The sequence below is a fragment of the Eschrichtius robustus genome, chromosome 3, assembly GCF_028021215.1.
Source record: "Eschrichtius robustus isolate mEscRob2 chromosome 3, mEscRob2.pri, whole genome shotgun sequence".
In the NCBI taxonomy this organism is placed as follows: Eukaryota; Metazoa; Chordata; class Mammalia; order Artiodactyla; family Eschrichtiidae; genus Eschrichtius; species Eschrichtius robustus.
In genome coordinates, this window is record NC_090826.1 from 83,075,010 (window position 1) to 83,100,416 (window position 25,407).

General features: G+C 45.7%; 1 protein-coding gene and 1 pseudogene across 7 annotated transcripts in view; one reads left to right on the forward strand and one right to left on the reverse strand.

Moving 5' to 3' along the window:
• ABCA4 (ATP binding cassette subfamily A member 4) overlaps nt 1–25,407 on the reverse strand; it is a 126,562-nt gene that overhangs the window by 20,189 nt on the left and 80,966 nt on the right. For all 7 annotated transcript variants that reach the window (XM_068540355.1, XM_068540356.1, XM_068540350.1 and 4 more), the window contains 14 exons: nt 22,624–22,829; nt 22,204–22,252; nt 18,187–18,428; nt 17,385–17,509; nt 16,798–16,896; nt 15,792–15,978; nt 10,504–10,598; nt 8,995–9,027; nt 7,505–7,610; nt 7,303–7,377; nt 6,878–7,047; nt 5,013–5,190; nt 1,249–1,364; nt 74–221 (listed from right to left, as the gene is read on the reverse strand). In XM_068540355.1, the coding sequence (XP_068396456.1) occupies nt 74–221; nt 1,249–1,364; nt 5,013–5,190; nt 6,878–7,047; nt 7,303–7,377; nt 7,505–7,610; nt 8,995–9,027; nt 10,504–10,598; nt 15,792–15,978; nt 16,798–16,896; nt 17,385–17,509; nt 18,187–18,428; nt 22,204–22,252; nt 22,624–22,829 (1,829 nt within the window). The remainder of the gene's footprint in view (nt 1–73; nt 222–1,248; nt 1,365–5,012; nt 5,191–6,877; nt 7,048–7,302; nt 7,378–7,504; nt 7,611–8,994; nt 9,028–10,503; nt 10,599–15,791; nt 15,979–16,797; nt 16,897–17,384; nt 17,510–18,186; nt 18,429–22,203; nt 22,253–22,623; nt 22,830–25,407) is intronic.
• Nucleotides 11,683–12,567, forward strand: LOC137762425 (nucleophosmin pseudogene; annotated as a pseudogene).

The following is a 25,407-nucleotide window of genomic DNA, read 5'->3' on the forward strand; positions in this document are numbered from 1 at the left end:
CTGGCTCTGCTTGACCATCACACTCTCCAGTATCCTAATAATCAAACAAAGAAGCTGAGAAAGTCATGCTTACCCGGTTATTCTCAAATAATTCCAAGATGAAGGTGATGGCACTGCTGTTGATGCCGATGAACAGATTAGCACAAGATAAGGCCACATAGGCTGTGCTGGGGACATCAAACAGGAAGGATGCTGGGTACATCATGGGAATGACTGCCCATCTGTGTGAAATGGCACAACACAGTGGATGGAGTTCCAATTTCCATTCCATCTACTGTACCCCTAGATATAATACATTCCCCTCTCACATGGGGTGGTATGTTTGAACTGGTGAGAGTCCTGGGGAAACCAAAGAGATACTTCTCCCCTTGGTCTTTGCTCTTCATCTTTGAATGGAGATAACAATGCCTTTCCTGACCACCTCTTGGAGTTTTTGTGAGAAGCAAAAGCTGTGAATGTATTTTGTAAATTATAAAGCCTTACATAACATAGGAGTGTTCTTCCCACTCTAGTCTGGCTCAGCAAAGCTGGGCTGAGATCCCAACAGGCTCATAGTTCATTGTAGCTGACGTGTCACAGTCACACTGGTTCCTGAATTCTCTATTTCCAAGAGAGATGAATGGAGACCATTGCTCTGGCAAGACTCTACTGGCCCCCCCATAGGTAGGGCTAGGTATCATGATCTCCATTTTACAGATGAGGAAACTGAGGCTCAAATGGGGTGAATTACTTGCCCATAGTTACATATATAGTAAGTGGTGGGCCTGGATATAAAGTTGCATGCTCTATAATTCTATTGGATTTAATCCCTGTGTTATCCTCTGGCCCTGACCCAGAGCGGCTTTTCAGGTGCAGTCTCCCATGTGCAAATAACTCTTGGCTGGTACAGGAGACACTGAGATGGATGGACTGGCCACAGATGAATGAGAGTCAGAGCTGAGTGAGGAAGTGGGGAGTGATGGATTCCCAGACTTTGGTCAGGTCACAGTTGGAGCGGAAGAAGACTAAGATTCAAGCCCTGTGGGGCGTCTCCACCGTACCCGAGTGGATGAGTGGACTGAGCTGCAGGAATCCCTCTGTGCGTGGAGTCGGAGACAGAAGCCAGACAGATTCCTGGTCAGCAGCCGCAGACCCTGCTGGGAGCTGGAAGCTGACCTTGGCACTGCAAACCCTGGTTTTCTGTCAGAACTGCAGCCTCCTCCCCTGGCTTCCCTTTGGCAACATTAGCTAATGGCCCACACAACTCACCCATACAGCATGAGCAGTGCAACCAGGGCTGGAAGATTGTCTGAAGAAGTGTAGGCTTTCTTCTGAAACCCGATGAAGACGCCCACCACCAGTGCAGCGCTCACAGTGTAATTCATCTTGAAGAGAGAAGAGGGGAGGGAGGCACTTGACCTCTCTGCACCTCTGCTTCCTGTTCTGCAGAATGAGGGCTGGGCCAGCCTCCTCCAGCACTTATGTTTTGGGATTCTGATTCCATTCGTCTAAACATTTCTTGGCTAGCAAACGTATGTTAAGTTGTCCTTAGTCCTCCTACCCCATGCCACCCCCACCTCCCTACACAGGAGGGAGGGTACAGTCTGTATCTTTTGAAAGAATGAATTATAAAATTCCACCTGATCTCTCCTTCTGTCCTTCCAATCGATCTCAAAGTCCTGTTGATTCTACTTTCTGAGCATGTCTCCAGAATTCAGAAAAACTTAAAGTATAATCCTTGGCCTCACATCACTTCCTCCCTTCCCTTCGTACAGAATTAAGCCCTAAAGCCAGCAGGCTTGACAGGGAACTGTGGGCAGCCACGGTGGGGGGAGGGGAGAAGTCAGAGTGGTCCCAAGCAGAATGAGAACCTAAGAAGGGTGAGAAGGGCGTCCACGGAGGTGGAGTGCTGTGAGGTGTTGGAGCCCCCGCGGGTCAGGAGGGTGTCTTTACAGGGGGCTGATCTGTTGCGGGATATCAGAGCCAGAGCACATGAGGAGGACCTGCGCCTGGGGGGTGGCTGGAGCAGGGAGAGGAGCGTGGCCACACAGGGGAGAGGGTGAGGGCAGAGATGGGGGACTTATTACACACAGGTGTATTGCTCAGGTAGGTACATGAGTCAGGGGCAACAGAAACCAGTTTCTCACTTGTGGAGAAGGGAGTTAAAAATATGGAAGGACAGAAAACCAGAGGGAGCCTGTGGTGCTGGATTGGAACTAGTGGTTTTAGTGAGTGTTTTGTTCAGTGTATAGATAGATAGAGATGTATAGATGTAAACGTGTGCATGTCTGTGTATATACCTGCATATCTCACCTAGTTCTCTCCACTGAGAAGGCCTGGGACCAGTGAATATATCTAACACCGAGATCTTGGTTTTTGAGGGACATTTTCCCCTGGAAGGAACCAGAGCTCCTTGGGGGAGACAGTTGATTCCAGGGTAGGGCTGTGGGGAGGAACATCTTGCTGGGCAGAGAACTTGGAGGTACTCAACGAACGTGGGGACACAAGTCAAGAGGGCACAGGAGCCAGCTTGAAGGGGCTCCCACTGGCCAGACTGGGGATAATCTGAGCACCAAAATCAGTAAGAATGGTATCAGATTGTAGTCTGTTGATTAACACAGGAACCACAACTCCATACAGGCATAAATAAATACATGAATAAATGGAAAGCTTGATAACAAACAAACAGGATATTTACATAACTTCAAAGTACACCTCTCTAAATTCTTATTAATTATAAGGAAAAAAGTAACTTTACAGTGAAGAAGCTCAGCAGACACCATCTTAATCAAGTGACTGAAGTGACCACCATCAGTAATAGGACAAACTGAAATCAGAAGCTACCTGACAGGATGCAGTGAGCAGGACAGAGCATCCCTTCATGAAACTGCTGCCATGACCCGAATCCAATCATGAGGAAACATCAGGCAAACCAAAATTAATGGACTTTCTGCAAAATAACTGGCCTATGATCTTCAAAAGTGTCAAGTCATGAGTGTCAAGGAAAGACTGAGAACAATCCCAGGCTGAAGGAGACTAAAGAGACAGGACAACTAAAAGCAATGCATGATTCTGAGCTGGATATTTTTCTATAAAAGGCATTATTAGGGCAATTGACGAAACTTGAGTAGGGTCTGAGGATTAGATGGAAGTGATACATCAGTGCTAGTTTCCTGACGTTGACAGTTGCGTTGTGATTGTATAGGGTGAGTCCTCGTTTGTAAGAGGTACACATTGGAGGTGCCGGGGTGTGTATGTGTATGTGTGTATGAAGGGTTATCTTGTTTGGAAGTTACTCTCAAATGGCTGAGGAAAATAGTTTTGAATGGTGTTTACAACGTTTCTGTAAGTTTGTGGTTGTTTCCTAATTTAAAAGAAAAGAAAAACAGATGATATATAAAAAATAAGAACTTACAACATCATATATGCGCTGCATGAATGATATAAACAATGAGTATCTGTTCATTTATTCAACAATGACCCCCAGGCCAGTGTTATCTTTTCGCCACTGGCTAAGGAGGGTGCTTAGCTCCAATACCATAGCTCCTTGAGCTCAGATTCCAGGCCAGCCTTAAAATTCTAGAGCATCAGGAAGCCTGCTGGCATCATAGTCACTGTCTCCAAACCCTTCATTAGGCTGCCAAGTGTCTACTTTGCTAGTATCATCTCTCATTCAGACACCCATTCTGTCCTTCTGTCCACAAATTTCTCCTTAGGCTCAGAGATCTCTGTCTGTAGTCAAGCACACACGTGGGTCAGCCCCAAGTGTTAATTCTATTCCTTGTCTTAAAAAAAAAAAGTAGAAAGCAAAAACCCAGCACTTTAATAGCTTTTCAGTGCAGGTGAGCCTAGCTCCTCTCATGTTTTAAGCACAGGGCCAACTTGGGTGGCTGCAAGGGATGTTCTCATCCAAAGTGAGGTTTATTGGCTCTGACCTCCTCCCCATGTGTTCATAAGTGTTTCCTCATGTAGACAGAAGAGAGGAAGGAAGATTAGTTGGGACTGATGATTTCTGGCTTTATATTGTTAAGTGATGGCTGCTTAGTAAGTTGAGTAAGATATTTGTCATCATTATTAAAAGCCATAGTGGAAACAGTTGTTTGTGTTGGTCTCCATCGTGATATACATTATCATCACCATGAAGTGGAGACTCACGTTAGTCTTAGAATGTTGAGATAAAACAAAACATCTTGTTCCCCAAGACGCCTGGAATAAACTGGAGTTAGTGTCATAACAACTTCCACATTATAACCAGGCCTTCACTGTCAAGTCATTTTGACCCTGTGGCCTGTCGTAAGGTAACCCATCCTGACCCCTCTCTTCCCCCACCAATCCTGATTGTGAGAGAGGTGGTAGTCTGCTGTTGATTTGATAAATAATTTTTTCTTCATGTTCCTCCAAGTGGTAGCTAATCTAATATAGTGAAGTTCTGGTTGGGTAGGCAAAATAAGGCCACTGGATAGGGTTCCCAGATTTAGCAAATAAAAATATAGGATGTCCAATTAAATTTGAATTTCAGACAAACAACCAATAAATTTTTTAGTGTAAGAATGCCATATTTGCGGGGGGCGATTAGGATATACTTATACTAAAAATTGTTCATTTGTTTTATCTGAAATTTAAATTGAACTGGATGCCCCTTATTTATCTGGCAACTCTACCACAGAGCAGTTTCCAGTTTACCCCTTTGAGGGTGGGGTGGGGCCTAACAAGAGGATGTAGGGTGAAGGGCCTCTTGATATCATCTCTTCAGCTCCCGGTTACTCTCAGGAAGGCCAGCCTCAGTGCTGCAGAGCAGTGATTATTTGGTGCGTCAGAAGGCCCCTTGTGCAGGGCCTACAGAGTTCCCACTCAGCAGTTGCTAAGCTGTGCCCTGCATCTTTCCCCAGCTTGGGCGCTGGGCACATCACCTTCCAGCAGCCCTGGCCGTAAGAGAGCCCCACCCTGCCATGTCCCTTCAGTCAGAGCACACACAAACGCCCACCCACCTTGGGCCCAGGGTGGTGAGGGAGGTGCTAGGTCCTGATACTTACGATGTCCCAGAGGAAGTTGGTCAGCCAGTAGGTGGTGGGGCTCACCCCACTGACGAACTGGAGGTGCTTAGCTTTGTTCACCCTCTCCTGGATCAAATAAAGGACAAAGCTGGCAGGGACGAAGGACATGGCAAAAATCACACAGATGGCCACCACAGCATCCACAGAAGTGGTGAGCCTGCAGAAGGACGGGAGACAGAGGGAGAGAGGTGAAGGAGGAGCAGAAGCAGGAGAAGAACAAAGTTAGGCTCTCGGAAGCCCTCACCGATGCCAGGGAGCCGCCTCCAGAATGCCCTTCCCCAGCCTGAAGCTCGTCATCTCACTCAACTGTGTAAATCAAACTGGGTCAAGCGTAAATGGATATTTGTGCATTTCCTGTTCTAGGTTAATGTTGAATATCAAGGTTAATATCAAATATTGTCCCCTGTTAATATAAAACTCTAGATACATTTTCTTTTTATTACATTTTCTAATTATTTGTTGATTGTGTATAGAAACGGATTTTTACATTAATCTCATGCACTGCAATGCTCTTATTAGTTCTAATAATTTGTCTATAAATACTCTTGAATTTTTATGTAGATAGTTATAGCGTCTGTGAAAAGAAAGAAATTTTTAAAAGAAAAATTTATCTTTAATTTATTTAAATTATCTTGTTAAATCATGCTTTCAAGAAACATCATAACATAGGGAAATGTTACGTTATAACATAAATTTAAGTAAAAAGGGAACAGGCTGATTTTACAGGATCTTGGCTCTATTCACCCTTTCCCAGATCAGATAGAAAGCATCTGGCTAAGGGGGAAAGTGTGGGCTGAAATCCAACCCGACCTTCACATACAAGCCATGAACTCTGGTGTAAGCCAGCGCCTGCCTTGAGAAAGGAGCACCTTTTACTAATTCCCACAAAGGCACCATATGTGCTAGTCGCTGCCCTGTTAAAATTACAAATAGCTTGATCCACACACACACTAAGATTAGAACAAATTACTGGAAGGAAACACCCAAAAATGTTTAGAGGAAACACCCTAAACTGTGTTGGGTTATAAGTACTAAGTTCTTAAAACTCTATTCTATAAACTTTATTTAATGAACATATACTATGTTATATACTATTTTTATAGTCACAAAAGACTCCTCTCTCATATTTCATATTCAAGAGGCTTGGCAGGAGGTATAGAAACTTGGGCTAAGTGGGAATGGACATAGACTCCTTTTCCTCAGTCTAGGGCCTCAGAGGGTGTCCTGAGGAAGGTCCCATGGGCCCAGGACCCACCCAAGTTTAGCCATGACCCTGGGCATGTTCAGGGCACTTGGGGTATATTGGGTCCCCTAACTGCCTTCCAGAAGGAGTTTGCTCTAACAAAGGCATTCTCACCAAATGTAGGCCTCGAATAAAGCAAACATGCTACAAATTGCAAAAGAGTGAGGTTTTTACTGCTTGAAGCTGAGCCTAGGCTTTAGGAAGGTAAGGATCTGTCGACATGCCCAAAGCCTGACTGTCTGGGGGAAATTACCGGAATCTAAGATAATTACTACTGGGGCGATGAAAGATTTACTGAACTTCCCAGTTCCTGGCAATCATTTTGCATACTGGAAAGGAGAGTATTTGTGTAAGCTCCAGGAGCAATGTGTTAGCAAGAGCCAAAAGGGAATGGAACCAAACATATGCTCACTTTCCAAATAAATATGAGGAGAAAGAATGGCCAAGCAGTTTGGCACACGAAGTCTTATGCTCGTGTGTGCGTGTGATTAAACAAGCTTGCCATCCAGCCCAGCAGCTTCTGCTGGTGAAAATCCTCTTGGGGTGTTTAGAGCGGAGAAGGTGACAAGAAAGCTGTGAGGCCGGGGCCACAGTAGCTTACACTGTAATTTCGGAGAGCTGCTCCTTGGTCAGGTTCAGGGGCTGGCTTACAACGGTGATGCCATACTCCTCGGGGTCCCCGTCCTCATGCAGGCTGGCCCGTAAGATGGCGTTGTGGGCCACGTTGAGGAAGCTGACCACGGCATGCCAGCCTTTGTTGTTAAACCACACCTAGAGGGCAGAGATGTGGCTTTGTTAGGCTCTGCTACTACATAGGAGACTCTGCACTAACAGCAGCTGCTTAAAGAAAAAGTGAGCCGCAGGAAAAAGAATGTGAGAGGGAGGAAGGTTTTGGCCGCTGGGAGACATTCCATGCCAGATTTAAACAGGAGGAGGGATGGAATTTAATTAAGCTGGGAAAATAAAAATAAAACAACCGGCTCACATGAGTTTTTAGCTCTAGGGCAGATTGTGTAGGGCCGATACCTTAATGTTGTCTTCAGTTTCTAGATGTTTAAGGAAAGCAGACATTTCTTTAGAGGCTTCTCTGGTGATAGGGCCCTGGAAAACCATAATAAACAACCAAGAGGTTTTTTTTTTCCCCCTTCCCTGAGCACTCATGATCATTTCTATTTCATGATAACTGGCAAGTTGAAAGTCCTACGAAATCTCCAGCTGGTTTACATACCCCGCTCACATTCATTAACTGGCCAAGGTCACTTAAAAATCCAACAAGGGTTTCTCCAGTGATGGGGGGAGCCGGGAGCTTTCCTCCAATGGAAATTCCTCCGTACCTGACAAGGGAACAAGAAGTTCTCAGACCTGTGCCATGAACCATGTGTGTGTGCCTCGTGGTTGCCGTAGCTCTCAGTTTCTGTAGGAAAGTGTGTATTTTTGCAGGAATTGCCTGGCCCATCGGGAAACATAGCTCCCCTTTACAAACCAGCTTTAACATCTTCCTCACTGCCTCCAGGACTGACCCCTTCTGACCCTGGTGTCTGCGCACCTCTCCAACCTCACCCCTCCTCAAGTCTTCCCTCCAGTGGCCCATTCCGGCCATGCAATCATTTCCAGAGCTCCCAGTGGTCCAGGCTGCCTCTGTGTCTCTCTGCCTTTGCAGGGCTCCCAGTTTCCCCGGGTGCCTTTCCAGCTCATCTGTCCTGTGTCATCTTCTCTTTGAGGTCTTCCCTGACTTTCTCCCACCCCTACCAGTGGTTCTTTTTCTGTGCTGCTTCTGTACTTTGCAGGTACTTCTGGTGTGCTGGACTCATCGAAACTGGGCCAATCCCGCCGTGCCTCTCTTGGTGCCTCTCACCTACCCCTGCCTTGACTCCTGCTCTAGTCCTTAACTGGATCCTAGCCTTGGGTCTCTCCCACTCTAACCCATCTTTCACACTGCTCTGGAAGTCTTCAGTAACGGTGCTCAAACACTGGCCTGGGCGTGTCACTCTCTGGCTTAAAACCCTTCAATGGCAGCATAAAAGCCAAACTCCTCAACAAACAAAATTAATTTGCTGGACAGGCAAGGCAGAGGAGAACTTTATTTCTCAGGGACTCAACTTGTCCCCCCGCCTTTCTGCTTCAGCTGAGGCCCCTCACTTCCCTCTCGGGAACAATTCTAAAAGCTGAATTTCACTTTTATGGTCTAGAATTTGCCCAGGAAATCAAGTCAACATCAGCTCTGCATTCATTCTAGAGGCCCTGTTCCTGAGGGAGCCCGGGAGGCGGGCTCACTCCTAGGCCATCCCTAGAGGATTCTCAACCTTGGGAACCGTGTGAACCTTCGGGATGCCTCAGGAACGGGTGAGGCTGGGGCTGGGCCAGACGCCCTGAGGCTTAAAAGGAATGGGCCAAGGGGTGCCAGGGCTTAGGTTACATGTGCTCTTGCTCTAAACTGTTAGTTGCTCGGAGGTTTTAGAACCTTCCTGGAGTGAGAGTGCTCTGGAACTCCTCTTCAGGGAGCATCACCTCTCGTTTACGCCCTCCAAGGAGATCTACTGCTGAGCATCTCCGGGCCCAGGGTGTGTGCAGCCATGCATCCTCCAGGCATGTCTTATGAGCTCCTGAGCACATGCAGAACAGCTCAGCCACATGGCTTTGAGGTGGGGCTTTTTTATGTGCAGTGAATTTAAATAGATCACTCTGAGATTTTAATTTCTTACAAAAATAATTTCTTACCTCTGTTCATTGACCCAGTATTTGCTCTTCAAACTGAAAGCCAAAACAAATCATACAATGAATACAACAAGTATGCAGTAGTGTTAACTTTCTTCCCCAAATGCTCACTGGGGTCTCCCAGTCTTCAGGGGTATTTTTTGCATTTCCTGATGTCCAAGCAATGTGGAAACCTCCAAGGCCAGGGGCCGAGCCTGAATAAATATGTGGAGAAAGGACTGATCTTTTCCAATCCTGGCTGTCCAAGTCACATCCTGCCTGTCCAAGTCACATCCTGCCTGCAGGGCTTTCTGAGTGGCCCTGTTGTAAGGTCACCTGTCAGATGATCTGGACCCAGAAAATATGGCAGCCCTCCCCTCTTCCACCCTGTAAGAATGAGACTTTCATAATCACCTGCACACTTGGAGGAAGTTCTGAATTACTCCTAGCCCAAAGTTAAGAGACTGACTTCCAGTCAATCAGGGGCAAAATTACAAGATAGGAAACACACAGACACCAACTCTAGTACTCATAGTTCAGCCCCATGAACTATCATTGTCATTAAGCACAAAATCCAAAATTCCATACTGCAGATTTGCTGCTGAGAACAAAGTTTGGGATGGTCGTTGCTTACTGCACTACTGAATAGATTCTATGCACCCTGTTTTTATTTTTGTGCTTGGATGCTGTCCTTCATTTTGCTAACTGCTGGCTTGGCACCGCCTCCTCAGCAGCTGCTTTCGCCATCTGCAATGTGTTGTAGTTAGCTGAGTCCATTTATCCCTTGTTGAGGGACTGGGAGGGAAAGCAACTGTAAATACTACTAAAATTAGACAGTATGTTTTATTTTAAAGTTCCAGAGAACATGGGGCCCAGATCAGGGTCCCCTATAATCCTCTCTCCATAGCATGCTCTTGTCATGCTGCTTGCTCTGATGGGACTGCTGAAGCAGTCCCGGGGTGGGGCTTGTGAGAACAGTTGCAGAGCTGCATTTGAAAGGGCAGTGATACAGATGATAATTCACAGTTAAGAGTGTGACAGGTGCAGTTAACCTGGACAACCTGTGGGCTCATGCAGACTATCCCACTGCCTCTCTCCTATCTTGGTCTAATTGTTTCCTTTCTCCTTTTTGCTTCTTACTTTTCCCTCTTGCTTCTCTCTTTGTCTCTACCATTTCCCCTTACTCTCCTTCCTCCCTTCAAACTTCACCTCTGTTTTTTAACTAATTAAAATATGAGGCTGTATTTTAGACAAATTCTATACTTTCTTATTTTACTTGTAATAGTGCATGGCTTAAACGTTAACTGCTTGTCCTAAACAAAATCAAAAACAAAGCAAGATTAATCATAAGTTGCATTCGACTTGTATATGCTTCTATTGCTTTTTCTATTGGATGAGGCTCTCAAATTAGGAAAAAGAAAAAATTCCACTGCCCTGATTGTTGATAAATCATGAGAGGAAATTATCTTCTGTCCCTACTTAATATTTCCCACAGGGAGCCAGGATGAAAAGTATAGAAAGGTCTCTTCTTACCTGCTTCGTATAAGAGCAGGATACGTTTTTACCAAGAAGTCGGAGATATTCCTGTCTGTAAGGTCCTGTAGAATTTCAGTGCTGCGCTGTGTTCTCTGAGGCAATGAGATATCTGCATTAATTACTTCAGAATTTGAGGTGAAACTTCTTGTTCTTTTCCAAAAATTATTTATAGACTCAGCTACTGGGAAAATACTAAGTAAAGCACTGGCATCTCCCCATTTCCCATAGCAACGATGTGGGAGTCACCTTCGAACCCTCTCTTTTCTTTATTCCACTGATGACACAGGACAGTTCTCACTTCAAAATAAATCTCCAGTCCATCAGCATCTCTCCAGTTCTACCACTATCACCCTAAACCAAGCCTCCACCTACACATCACCTGGACCTCTACAGACACTTCCAAACTGGTCTCTGGTTCCACCGTGGCCCTGCACAATCCATTCTCCATTCATTAGCCAGACTGAGCTTAACAGTATCAATCAGAACATCCCATTTGCCTTGCTTACCACACTCCAGTAAACCCTAGGATCAGATCCAAATTCATTACCGAGGCTGAGCTCACCTGCTGCTACCCACCCCCACTGCCCACCTCCCCACTTCTTCTCCCTGTTTCTCAAATGCACACCTCTCATTCCTGCTGTAGTTTTGCACTTGGCAGCAGCTCCCTCTGCCTGGAATGTTCTCCCTGGACAACCTCTCATGGCTAACTTGTCATCGTTCAAATCTCAGCCCAAAGTTTATTCCTCAGAGAAGCATTTTCTATTTCTAGTCACATACTGTAGTATTGTCTCCACATCTTCGTCTCTACCTGAAATTTTCTTTCCAATTAATCTGTTTACTTGTTTTCATCTGTTACCCCCTTTTGGATACAAATTCTGTGAGAGCCAGGACTTTTTCTGACTTGTTAGCTATTGTGTCCCCAGCACCCAGAATAGTACCTGGCATATAGCTGGCACCATAAATTGTGACATGAATGAAAGAATTCAAACAGTGCATTACAATTTACAAATCACTTTCAAAATACATCTAGAAGAACTCCGAGTTAATCAAAAGATTTTAGAGAATGCAAAAGTGCATGAGCCCTGGTGTGATTCTGTCCTGCGCGACTGTTCCCTGGAACAGTAGTCTTTTATCTCCGTCCGCCTTCTCTCCCACCTAAGTGCATGCCACCAACCCATGGAAGATTCGATGGACATGGACATGAGCCCTCTGAGGCCCCGGAACTATCTTTTCGGTTGTGAACTGAAGGCCAACAAAGATGATCACTTTAAGGTGGATAATGATGAAAGTGAGCACCAGTTATCTTTAAGAACGGTCAGCTTAGGGGCTGGCGCAAAGGGTGAATTGCACATTGTCAAAGCAGAGGCAATGAATTATGAAGGCAGTCCAATTAAAGTAACACTGGCAACTCTGAAAATGTCTGTGCAGCCAACAGTTTCCCTTGGGGGCTCTGAAATAACACCACCTGTGGTCTTACGGTTGAAGTGTGGCTCAGGGCCCGTGCATATTAGTGGACAGCACTTAGTAGCTGTGGAGGAAGATGCAGAATCAGAAGATGAAGGGAGGAGGATGTGACACTCCTAAGTATGTCTGGAAAGCGCTCTGCCCCTGGAAGTGGTAGCAAGGTTCCACAGAAAAAAGTAAAACTTGCTGCTGATGAAGATGAAGATGATCATGAAGATGACGATGATGATGATGAAGATGATGATGACTTTGATGATGAGGAAGCTGAAGAAAAAGCTCCAGTAAAGAAATCTGTAAGAGATATTCCAGCCAAAAATGCACAAAAATCAAACCAGAATGGAAAAGACTCAAGACCATCAACACCAAGGTCAAAAGGTCAAGAATCCTTCAAAAAACAGGAAAAAAACTCCTAAAACACCAAAAGGACCTAGCTCTGTAGAAGACATTGAAGCAAAAATGCAAGCAATTATAGAAAAAGAGCATTGAACAATCCTGGGCACTACTGGTAAATTAAGCCCAAAGATGGGGAGAGAGGAAAAGGAGAGACAAATATAGTGCAAACTGAGTATCATCAACAATCCAGACTGAAGTCTTCTATTTTAATCTCAATCTCCTTTCCTGATTTGCCCCCTTCCAGGCTGGAAGCAATCTCTTGATCTCCTAAAACACTTTCTTTTGACTGCTGTGATTCAGTGAACCTTATACTTTGCTTTCTATTACTTGTGGATTTGCCTCACCTCTTTGACCATGTTTTAATCACCTTTGTATCTCCCTAGCTGCTCAATAAATATTTGAATCAAAAAAAAAAAAAGTGCATGAGTTTGGCCACCAGGTGGCAATATCACTTTAAATTTGGGAATACATAGCGATTAGTTTCTGGTGAATCATGAACCTGCGGTATCAAGGGTGCCACCCAGAGGCAGCCGAGGAAATTTCTGGCAGTGTTACACCACCATCATCACACTATTCATTTTTCGTCGTTTCTGTCTTTCCCGCCCCTTTCTCATTTTATTCCCTTCTTCAGTTCACTTTCTTCACCTTGTTGCTCTCTAACCCTAGGAGGAGAACTAGCATCCCCTGAATGCTTACTGTGTGCCAGGCACAGTGTTAAATGCTCTGCATTATCTCCCTTAATCCTTATATCCTGTGAAAGAATTGTTGCCTTAATTTATAGACAGAGAAACTGAGGTTCAGAAAGGTTAGCTAACTTGCACCAGGTTAGAACTTGCGGGTGGTGGACCTAGGATTTGAATCTGCATCTGTCTGACTCCATAGCCTTGTTCTTTTCACTCCGTCACCTGCTTCTCAAGCTGAAAATGGCACCCAGGTAAACTGCCAGGTTCCCCTGGTGGAATCCAGGCTGGAACAATGGCTGGTGCCTGGGAATTTATGACAAAATATTTTCTAAAAGTTCTGTGAAATGAGATCTTCCTACAACTTTATCTCTGTGTATTCCAGAAGTCAGGGATGGAGCACCTCCCCCTCAGGACCCAACACCATTCAAAGAATGTTATAACAGGAAGGGACCCTAGAGAAGACCACAATCCACCACCCCATTTTCCAGATGAGGACAATTTACCATCTCTGAATCAAACCCATACTCTCTGGTCTTATTCCAGGCAAATGGGGGAGTGTGTGTGAGTAAGTGTGGTGAGTGGGTGTGAATATGTGTGCATGTATGTGTGAAGGAGAGAGAGACACTCACACACACACAGAGCAGCTTCTGTGCAGATGCCTGATGCAGATGCTCCCAAGAGAAGCATGAATGATAGTGAGGAGAGGCAGGAGTGATAGAAAATCACAGGAACTGATTTGCTTTTTACCAGACTTTGGCTAAAAGTCTTTTACACTTTTTCCTCAAGGACCAAGGATTAACCACTGAAAATACATTTCTAAGTGAGGCAGTGAGCCTTAAAGTCAGGATTCACTGAGGAATGATTCCCTTCACAGCTATGCTTGGCCTTTCCTCCCTGTTCCAGCCAAGGGCTCACTACACAGGGTCACAGCCTCGGTGCCCTGCCACTGGATGTATTTGAGTAGAAGCAGCCACAGGGGTCCTCCGTAAACCCAACAGAAGCAAAGCTTCCTCTGGGGTGCTGAGAATTGGGACAAGCCCCTGAGTCCCTCTTTTGGGATCCCTGTGATGCTGTAGTGGCTGAGTTATGATTCAAAGGGAAAATATATTGCTTGAGAAATAGAAAGGTACATGCTTTTAGCATAAAAAAGGGAAAGGTAGGATGTTCATAAACACGGAATCATTTATATACAAGCCAGCAACTGTGACTGACGCTGTGGCAAAATTTAGTTGTCCCCCATTACTGCTCTGCCCTCTGCCGTTTGCCATAGGAATAGACTGTTTTGCTGGGTACAAGGACACCCAGAATAAAGACGATAGTTCCCAGTCTCCCGTGATGTTCCGTTCTGGCCAATGATGTACACATGAAAGTGTCTCTGTGGTAGCTTCTGGAAATCTTCCTTTAAAGATAGTGTATTCACACACTTTGCCCTCCCTTTTTCTTCATCCCTTCTTCCATCTGCTGCCTGGAAAGTAGATTTTGCCATCTTGGCCAAGGAGGTTGAGACTTGTTTACCAGAAAGGAGGGAGCGACAAAACAGAACGCCATGAACCACCCACATAAACTTTTACATGAGAAAGAAACGAGTTGTGTCATATTTTATCCACTGTTAGTTTGAGGTTGTCATCAATTGAGTTGAAACTATTTCTAACTAATAGTTCCTTTATCTCATTGAATTCTCATAATAATGCTGAGAAATAAGGGCAGTTATCCCCAATTTATAGGTGAAGAAATTAAGGCTCAGAGAGGCCAAGTAACCCACCCGTGGCTCTCTGATGCCAGGGCCGGTGCTCACCCCACCTGCCACACTGCCTCATGGGGAGTCGTTCATTCATTGGCAAATCATGAGAGAGGACCACATAGGACCCAGCTCTGTGCAAGTCAGCTGGCTGTCCCGTTATCAACCTGAGACAAGGTGAGACTTCTCCGGCCCCATTCACTGTCTCTGAAACCCCTGGAGCGGTTTACTGTGACACATTATGGCATTCAGAACTCCTGAGACAGGAGGCTGCTCAGAGCCAAGACTGTTGTTATCCCTGCAAAACATAGGTCGCTAGCTGTGTGTGTGTGTGTGTGTGTGTGGTTGTGTGTGTGTGTGTGTGTGTGTGTGTGTGTATGCATGTTAATTACACAGCACATGGAGAGTTTCTTAATTAAAATTGTTAGTGTGCATTTGAAGGGACACTACAAACACTGTTGATAACAGAAAAATTGAAAGCCCACATGTCCAGCAATGAGAGAGTAGTTAAATAAATTAAAGTAAATCCAAACAGTAGGATAGTGTGCAGGCATTAAAAACGATAATGTAGATGTATATTTATTGACATGGCCATATGTTCATGATACGTTGTTAAGTGAAAATAGCAGGTTTCAGGACAGCATTTTGAATATAATCCTGCTTGAATGGATAAAAACTAAATGTTATTGGTGGTTATCACCAAGTGATAGGGTAATTTTTTTTTGTTCTGACTTGCCTGTATTTTCTAATTTTTCTATAGCGATCATGCCTGATGTGTAATTTTCTCAATACTTAAATATATTTTCTTACTAGATTGAATGGGGAGTGTCTGCTGGAAATGAAGCTTTTGGTCAGTGGCTTCCTCCAGGCGGTAAGGACCTGGAGCCTCATTTAGTCCTTCACTCAGCTGTCAGTTTGAAACGTTAGTTGGCTAGAAACTCAGGAGGCGCAATGGCTGTGGTCACAGGCAGGCTCAGGGCCCTAGCAGTCCCTGGAGGTGGAGGTACCTGAGGGGGCGGGAGCCCCCCTGCGCCCTCAGGGCACTCGGGGAGCATGGTGAGCTTCTCTTTGGTGCTGCACGTGCAGGAAGGCGAGGGGTGGTCTGCTGTCCATATCTGCTTCTGGAGCAGGTGGGTGACATCCGGGGACACAGAGGGAGTCTTCCAGGGGGTTGAATTGCCACAGGGGAACGCCCTCATGGAAGACAAGAACATATTCCACAATCAGCTTCAAGGTTGATAAAAATTCCTCAAAATGAGAAATAGTACCCAACCCTCTCCTTCCGAGCCTTTCCTCCTCGGACCCATGCATTTTCTTCTACTCTTGGAGGTTGGTTTCCTCTCAAGAAAAAATCAAGACTAGAATTTTATGATTCACTAGATGTGGGTGGGGCTGGGAAAAATTATCTAGCTTGTGGATGGCTTAATCTCCCTTTTATCTGCTGGCAGCTCTCGCTGTTTAGAGAACAAATACAAGAGGTTTTGAAATTAATCTATTTTGGTCCTTATCAATAACTCTGGAAAAGACTGGATGAGAGAAGCAGTTAAAATTACATTGAACGTTTTGAATTCTTGGTGGATTTCAACTGCCCTCTAGAACGCTCTTCTCCACACTTAAAGCAATAATTGAAAGTTGGCCATATATGTAACTAATGCCATTCTAGGTCCAATCACACTAGGGCACATCCCCCATCTCCCCCCCTTCTCCGTTCAGATTCCTTTCAAATAAGTTGTGAGTAGCATATGTCAACTCAGTATGGTACTTTTATATCGAGAACTACAGAAGTACAGAGTTGTCCTGTGGTACAGGGGCTTCCTGAGGGGTCGTGAACACCCTTGCATACAGGTGTTGATGGAGAGTCCGGGTGAGCGCTGCTCAGGGGTATGGTAGTGTTCGTGTAACACAGAGCAGGACTGAGATGGGGCCTCTCCCAGCCCTGCCATCCCAGGCCCCCACCATCAGGGTCTCCCAGGGCAGCTTCTGGTGTTAGGGCAGCGGTGCGCAGGGACTTACGGAAGCCACTCTTCCTTCAGGCAGCGGTTGCCAAAGCCTGGCTTATTCACGAGGACGTCTGCAAGTACCACGAGCTGCTCGCTGTCTGGCTGGTCCATGCTAGACAGAGTGAGAGGGGCTTACTCGATGGGCATGTGACTGGGACAGAGGGACAAAGCAGCCAACATGCAACTCAGCAAATGTCTGTTGAATGGCTACGACATGCCAGGCATGTAAACAAGGCAAAGGATGCTGCCTTGAGGTGGCTACAGGTCTCCTGAGAAGGGGGGTAAGGCTATCTGAACACACCAGTGGTCTGATTCCATATCATGTCTGCACTTCAAAAAATGGAGCTTCAAGCCACTCACCCAACCTTTGCTTTCTCTTTCCTTCCTTCCTTCCACCTCCCCCAAGGTGTCCACTTGGGGGTCACCTTTCCCAAGTGGCAGACACATTAATTTCCTTTCTGAGGGCAGCCTGAGGACCACTATCACGCTGGTGACTGTCCCAGAGAGTGGGAAGGTCAGGGCCGCACCAAGCAGCAGGTGACCCAGGAGCCCCACAACCCAAGGAGGTGGATGATGACATCTGAGGATGAGTCTACGCACCTGAAGAAGGTGTACTGCTGCCCATACATCCAGGGGTGAAGGGTCAAAGCAGGGTATTCGCCGAAAGGAGGGATGATGAGGGAAAGCATCAGAGCCAGAAACACAAAAGTGGCCGGGAGCACAATCTGTGGGAAAATACACATGGTAACTGGGGCTGTGGTATGTGGCATGTTACACACACACACACACACACGTGCACGTGCACATGCACGCACACACACACACACACACTCTTTTAAACATTTATCCAGCAGCCTCAGCACTGGGCCCTGATGGAGAAGGTCAGTCTTCTGGGGAACATGATGGGAGGATGTGCAAAGGCAGGCTGTGAAGGAGAACACAGAATGTTCTGGTAACCTTTGAAGGGTGGTTGAAGCAGGTCAACGTTGAACCCTGAAGTAGGCCAAGGCTCAGCCAGAGGTGAACCAGAATTTCTGTTTCTGAACAAAAAGTATAAAAAGAAAAAGCGGACAATGACCTTGATATGTAGGGTCATTACAAAAAAATGAATGAAAACATGACTTCACCCTCCCCTATAAAAATAAAAGCAATTTTAACATATCCACTATTATTCTATTTTCTCTGCTAAGTGAGGTAGAATACTTACAAAGAAGCTTTGTGTTACCAAGAAGAAACCAAGGTTGGCAAGGAGGAGACAAAGCTGACAGAACCCTAAGAGGGTGCTCATCGCCGTGTCTGATCCCACGTGCACCAGAAAGCCTGGGAGAGGATGCGGAGGCTGGGAGAGGGCTGGTAGGCGTGGCCACCGGCAAACAAGCACAGCCGAAGACTGCAGTCATACCTGGGCCAGGAAGTCCTTGTGGCTGCGGACAGTGTGGTGGAAGCGCTTGACCAGCAGCGCCTGCACGTGCTGGAGGGCCAGCTGCACTCCCGTGTTAAGTCGGCTGTGCCCCTCCTGCTCCGGGGGAGCAGCGGGCTCCGTGGGGTGGCCGTGGGAGCCCTGTGGAGTCTGTCTGGCCTTCCTGCTGGAACCCGAACAGGGGTGTCGGAGACTGATGTTTTCTCTTTTCCGCTGAGCGCCGCCTGGTTTGGGAGATGGAATTAATAGTTTAGAAAAACATGCACAAGATCATTGTTTTCTTACTGTGTACATTTTCCCTTCATTTAAGTCAGTGACAAAATATCAGGCCAGGAAGGTTAATAAACTTCTTAAAATTCTATTTTCTGATATAAATCACCTATAGACAGAATTGCCTGAAATTTCTTTAAAATCCTCTACAGTAGTTAAAGGGAACAAGACAGAGAGGTCTGAAACATAGAAGTAAAAAAAACCAAAAAACAAACGTGCAGAACAATATGTGTAATAAGATCATATTTGTGTTAGACAGCACATTTATCATATGCAAAGAAACATATTTTATGTATACACATACACTCACAATGTGTACACATGTGCAAAGCTCTGAAAGAATACCTGTCAATTGTTAAAAGAGGTTACGGCTTCAGGGGCAGAGCTGGATAAGGGCATAGGATGAAGTGGGAAGGATTAGTGTTTTTTGCATTATTTGAATTTAACAACAAAATATATTCATGTATAACCTGTGTACATAAAAAAAGTAAAAGTCAGAGTTGATTTGGTTCTTTCTAAATTTTTAGAGGTCACTGAGAAGTAGTGGAAAGAGCAATGAACTAGGAGTCAGGAGACCTGGGTTTGAATCCTGACTCTTACTAGATGTTCAAATTTGGCTAAAAGTGACTCAACCTGTCTGAATCTGAGTTTTCTCATCTGTAAAATGAAAACAAGAAAAAGGTTTTTATGAAGATTAAATGAGCTAACACACGTGAATGTGTTTTATAAACCATTGCCAAGTCATCTGTTAAGTTGAAGCTATAGTTTATCATCACTGATTAATATTTATTTGCAGAATATGTTGTTGGACATAGAGGGCCTAGAGGATGGCTAGTTGCCCCTAGCTGCTTTCTCCTAAAGTCTCCCAGGACAAGAGCAGCTGCAAAGGGAGCTGGGTCAGCTGAGTCATCCTTTCAGCTAATGTTCACGGGCACCTGCAGTGTACCAGGCCTGCTACTCAGAGGGTGGAGAACTTCTGCAGGCTCGCTGACTACCTGGCACCAGAGTCCCATCTCCACTTCCTTTCTCTTGATCTGGGCTCAGACTTGGTGTCTGCTGTGGATGGCCCTCCCTCTGGTAGGATCGCTGCCTGTCCTCGTGTCTATCCTCTGAGCTTTGCTCTCTCCCTGATGCCCCATCCAGACTGGAGTCCACAGTCCAGACCAGAGTTGAGGGCTTCAGGTCTGTTTGTCCCTGGCTTTCTGCTGCCCTCCAGAGGCCACTGGCAGTGAGCCACCCTTCAGAAATGGCTTGGACCCTCTTGGTACCATGCAATGTATGACTCCACAGACAGCCACAGGCTCCTTCAGACTCTGAAGACAAGATCAGAAAAATGCCGTCCTCTAAAACAGAGCCTATTCAAAACAAATGCAATTAGCCACCTGAAAAATGGGAGATAGTGGGAGTGTATAATTGAGGGTCCTAGATTTGAGAGCTGAGACCAGGGAATAATAAGACTCAAAAGCCTGTGTGACTTTAAGGCAAGTCATCCAACTTACATGAGCTCAGTTTCCCCAGATGGGGCCAATCCCTGCCCTACCAGCCTCACGAGGTTATAGTGACAATCAAATAAAACAACGGGTATTTAGCCCTTTGTAAAGTATAAACTAGGGCTGAGTTGACATAAGAGATATTTGTAAGTGTTGAGATTAGGGTGCTGCTGAATCATAACCAGAAATTGCATACTGTGTTAAGACCTGGCATGTTTTAGCTCATTTAATTCTCTCAATAACCTTAAAAGGTGGATACTATTATCATCCCCATTTTGCATATGAGGAAACTGAGGTACAAAGAAACTAAGTATTAATAAGTACTAGGGATGTAATGTACAACATGATAAAATTAATTAACACTGCTGCATGTTATACATAGAAGTTGTTAAGGGATTGAATCTTAAGAGTTCTCATAAACAAAAAAAGAGGATAAGTATCTACCCAAAGCCACTCAATTAGCAAATTACAGAGTTCAGGTTTGATGTTTGGTCTGCTTCATTCTAGAGGCTATGCTCTTAACCCCTACCCTTGACTGTCTCTTTGGAACATTCTATTCTGTGCCCAGAATGACCAGTCTTCTGATGTGTAATTTATTCTTCTAAAAGGACCTAATTTTTCTTTTAATTTTATTTATTCATTTATTTATTTATTGGCTGTGTTGGGTCTTCATTGCTGTGTGTGGGCTTTCTCTAGTTGGGGCAATCGGGACTACTCTTCATTGTGGTGCGCGGGCTTCTCTTTGCAGTGGCTTCTCTTGTTGCGGAGCATGGGCTCTAGGTGTGCGGGCTTCAGTAGTTGCAGCACACAGACTCAGTAGTCGTGGTGCACGGGTTTAGTTGCTCCACAGCATGTGGGATCTTCCTGGACCAGGGATCGAACCCGTGTCCCCTGCATTGGCAGGCAGGTTCTTAACCACTGTGCCACCAGGGAAGTCCCAGGACCTACTTATTAAGAAGGAGCATTCTGTGCAGATTAAAGGCCCTGATTCTTGAATCCATCATAGCTTCTAATATAAATTAGCATGTTTTCATTCTGGTCTTGGTTAATGTAAGTTTTTGCCCTTGGGTGAGCTGAGGGAATTTAATTCCTGTGCCTACAAAGCTGGAAAGAAGACCTGGGCCCTGTGGTGAGCTGCTCCCACCCCCTCCAGAGCACTGCACCTTCCTCCCCACTCTGCCTGGATGGCCACCTCTTCTGGCTGCCACACAACCTACCTGGATCATGGCACATGTCTGGGCTGATATATTTGACTATTGTTAGTTCTAGGCATAGCTGGGATCACTTACAAAGCAAGATGAAAACCATGACGTAGAGCTAGCACCGGAAACTAACAAAGAGGAAACAGTCTTTGCACAGGAAAATACTGTGATGTGTTACACTGGGTAGAAAGAGGTAACCAATGGCAGGTGCCCAAGACAGCAAAGGAGAATTGCCTCACAGCTTTGCCTCTGACCAGGAGAGAGGAAAATGGAATGGGAAGGGAGACGCCAGGGAGAGGATTTTATCAGAGTGGGTGGATGCCTGTTGTTCTATCAGAAGTGGCCTGTGTTGTGGCAGGTAAGTTCTCCTGCATGTCCATCTCCCCATCCTCCACCCTCCACAGTAAAATCCACTGCACTCATGAGTGCTTTGTGTGGCTCTGAGATTTGGTAGAAATCACGGAAGAGGATGGTTGGTGGCCGGGCTCACACATATGGAAGAGAAACCCCCAGAATCCACAGCAATTATGGTCCCCCCAGTTTCAAAGCTCCGCAGTGCACTAAATGAGGGCTCAAAATAATTTTATCTCCATCTCAAAGAGGCCAGGAGGTCCTAGCTGGCATCTGGGTTTTATTTACTGTCACCATTATCTCTAAGAACTCTGCGAGCTGTCACTCTTGCAAGCAGGAGTGGATCAGAGGCCTGGTAGAGATCAGAGGAGGAGATGAGGATGGTGATGTGGCAGGAACAGGAGACCAGGAAGTGGGGTGAGAAGCTTGGGGGTCGCGAAGCTCCCAGCCTGACCTCCTTAAGAATCCTGATTTTGTCTAGAGTCTTCCCACCCAGACCTAATTCCATTTGTCTTTCTTTCGTCAATCAAAGGAATTGAGAGTGCAAAATGCCTGTTATTTTGGGGTCAGATGAAGGCGATGGAGGAGTGTTTGCCTGCTTTGTTGTTTTATGCGCTTTTCCTTAGGCTTTCAAGATAGAGCTTGTGGTGTGGTAAGGGAACAAACTCCACGCTCGGGCGCCATACCAGCAAACAGAGGTCCTGACCCACAATCCTCTGTGACCTTCAGAAAAATCTGTCAAGAAGGAAAAAAGAGAGAATTTGGTTTAGGCATTCCCACTCTCAGAAAAATCTAACCCAAGCTCAATTTTGTTGGGGATTGCTTCATCATAGAAAGATAACACATTATGACTCTTTGTCTAAGAACCTAGTCTTCTATAAATACAAAAGTGTATGTATATGGTGACCACAACTATGTAAAATATGTGCGCGTATGGACAAAGGCAGGAGGAAATAAGCCAAAAATGAAGATAGTTGCTACGCTTGGGTGAGGAATTATGGCTTTTTGCCTTTACAGAATTTCCCTTCTAGACTTTTGTGTTAGACTTTGGCAAAGAACCACCTCTTCTGGTACCTGACAGCAGCCGCCCGGAATCTCTGCCTTACCTCTTCCAGGGGAGTGTCAGAAATTCCAAAACTGCTGAGCCCCAGGTCAGCCAGGCTCTCCTCCAGCTCTCTGAAAAGGCTGGCGTATGCCCTCTGCTTGAAATTCTTATTTGGAAGAAGGAAGATGAGCTCTTGACCGATGCATTCCACCAGCTTCGCCTCCGGGACATGGTGGCGAACCATATCCATCAGCTCATTCACATCCCCTAAGACAAGAAGAAAGGCTGACATCAACTCTGTTTTCCAGAACCTGGAAGACTGTGAACTTGCCCAGGTCCCCTACTTTCTTCTGCCTCTCATTTGAGAAAAGGGCATTTCCTTTCTCGGTAGTGACTCTTGTGGAGAAACAGCACTCCATCATGTCTGTTTTTAGCTTAGTTGGCCCTGTGATGGGCACTGAAAGGGAGATGGAGATGGAAGCCAACACCCCCCCTCCCCCGCAACTAGCTGTGCAACCTTGGGGAGCTCATGTAACACTCCTGTGCCAGTTTTCTCCTTTGTTCAATCAAATGTTCTGTTCTTTACAAGCTATGCAACATTAGGCAGGTCATACTCTTGTTTCTTCATCTGCGTAAAGGGGAAAATAATGGCACCCACTTTATTGTTATTTGTGAGGCTTGGATCCGTTAACATGCATAAAACACTGAGAATGATGTGCCTGGCCCATAGATGAGTGTTAGCTGCTACTGTTATCATGAACATCAATCTCAAGTAAGAAAGCTCTTGTCACACACCCAGGCCTGGTCTAACTTTTGGGAGGCCTGCACCATTTCCCCTGGGAATGCATCTGCCTCCTCAAACAAACAAACAAACAAACAAAACCCTTAATCCCCAGCTCACAGGAAATGCAGAAGGGGGTTGAGAAGCTGTGGAAATGGACCATGGGATGGAGTACAGGAAGCACAGCATGGGGTGTGGGGAAGTGTCCAGTATCAAGTATTCACCTGATACACTCATACCATCAGAACTGAATTTTATGCATGAGCATGCGTTACTTTAAAATTAAAAATCTAATTAAAAAATTTAAAGCATGCATTTAAAGAGACAGTTCCCTAGCACACTGTCTTGAGAGGCAGGTCAACGGGGAAGGGATTCTGGGGACTCAGAGCCCAGGTCTTGTGTGTTTCTGCAAGCCATCCTCTCAGAGTCAGGATCACCCAATGAGTTCTCTTCCTTCTTTGTTTTAGAAAATGACTCATGTGGAGGGATTTCATGGCTTTCAACCCAGATCCTTCTGCCTAGCTGCACTGGAAGGCTTGTTTTAAGTCAAATATGCAAATTAGACTCAATTGTCTTCAGCTCCAAGATGACTTCATGCAGGGGCCGGAGGGCTCCTCACGGGAGGAAGCAGCTCTGCCCTAACAGCTCTCTAGGGGTCACGTTCATTGTTCTCTTAGGAAGGAAATCGAACCTGAAGCTGCTGGATTCCCAGGAATTGTGTCTTAGACGTGTGTGTCAGCCTTTCCAGCAGCAGTCCTTCAAGGCAGTAGGGCTTTCAGCGTCTGGCAGGGAGGTCTGCGAGTGTGCGTGGTATGTGGGTGTGTGTGTGTGAAAAGCCTTCCAAGGAGCTAATGGGGATTGAAATGATCTTCCTTCTCTTATTTCGGGTACAACTACTTACTGTGCTTCCCACCCTTCACAGCATCCCTCTTCTAGTCAAAGAAAATAAACTTTTATTTAGAAGTAAAGTAATATTTAAAAAATTCACCCCAGCCAGCAGGCTCTGTTTCCACCTTAGCTTTGGCGCACACAGTAATTAAATGTATTCTTTTAAAAAGAATTATTCAGAAAGCAGGGAGGGGCCCATGGCAAGGCAGACTAGGAAAAAGACACAGAAATGTTCTAAAAAGATGTGTTCATGTTCACCACAGGTTCTGTCAGTGCAAAGAGAGGGTGGGAGAGTAAATATGATGCACCTCTGGGCATTTTCCCTCAGCTTTTAAGCATGGTGCATAAATACTGTCTCGTCTTCTTGTTTCACCAGATTTTAGTTAGAAAAATATCTGTGCTAAGTAGGAAACTTTGTCTTTTCTTTGATAAGCAGATATTTTCCCCCTTCATTAACTTGGATCAGTACATAGGTTTAGTTTTGCTCCTACTTAGGAATATGGGAAGTGTGGTATTCCAATTGTGAAGACACCCCGGGGAAAGGATGAGAGGCAAGCACTCAAGGAGAATGGAAAGAGCTGTTGACAAGCACTCTAGGGCAGGAGGTCAGGTCCTGCACGATGACTGCTTCTACAGCGAGAGCCTCTCTTTGGCATCTTCCTGGAGTGGAGGCATCCCTTATGAGGTTTGACACACCCTAATCCAAGCAAGAACCACTGGAAAACTGGGAAACTGAGAGGAAAGCTGGGAGTGTAACAGGGAGGGATGTGCGATATTCCTCAGATTTGGCATCTACACCGTGCAAACTGACTCTCTGGAAAAGTGCACGATGAGGGCTGTGCATCGCCGTGGCTCCACCGTAGGGCTCCAGCTGGCACCTTTAGAACCCCTTCTCTCCAGACACTGAGGAATGTGGCTTGGAGCCAGGCAGGAGGACCCCAGGAATGGAGGCTTACTATGGGCAAGGGCAAGGAGTGTACAAAGACTGGATTCGTCATTAAAGGGAGAGGGCCTGTAGGTCCATGACTTTAACATCCCTTTGGGAACGGAGGAGGAGAAAAAACTCAAAGAAGAAGATGAGCAGTTGCATGACTGTGGGCTTGAGAAACACACAGAGTGTTCTATTTGCTCCCGTTGAAATGCACGACAGCTGGACACACCCAACAATACCCAGAG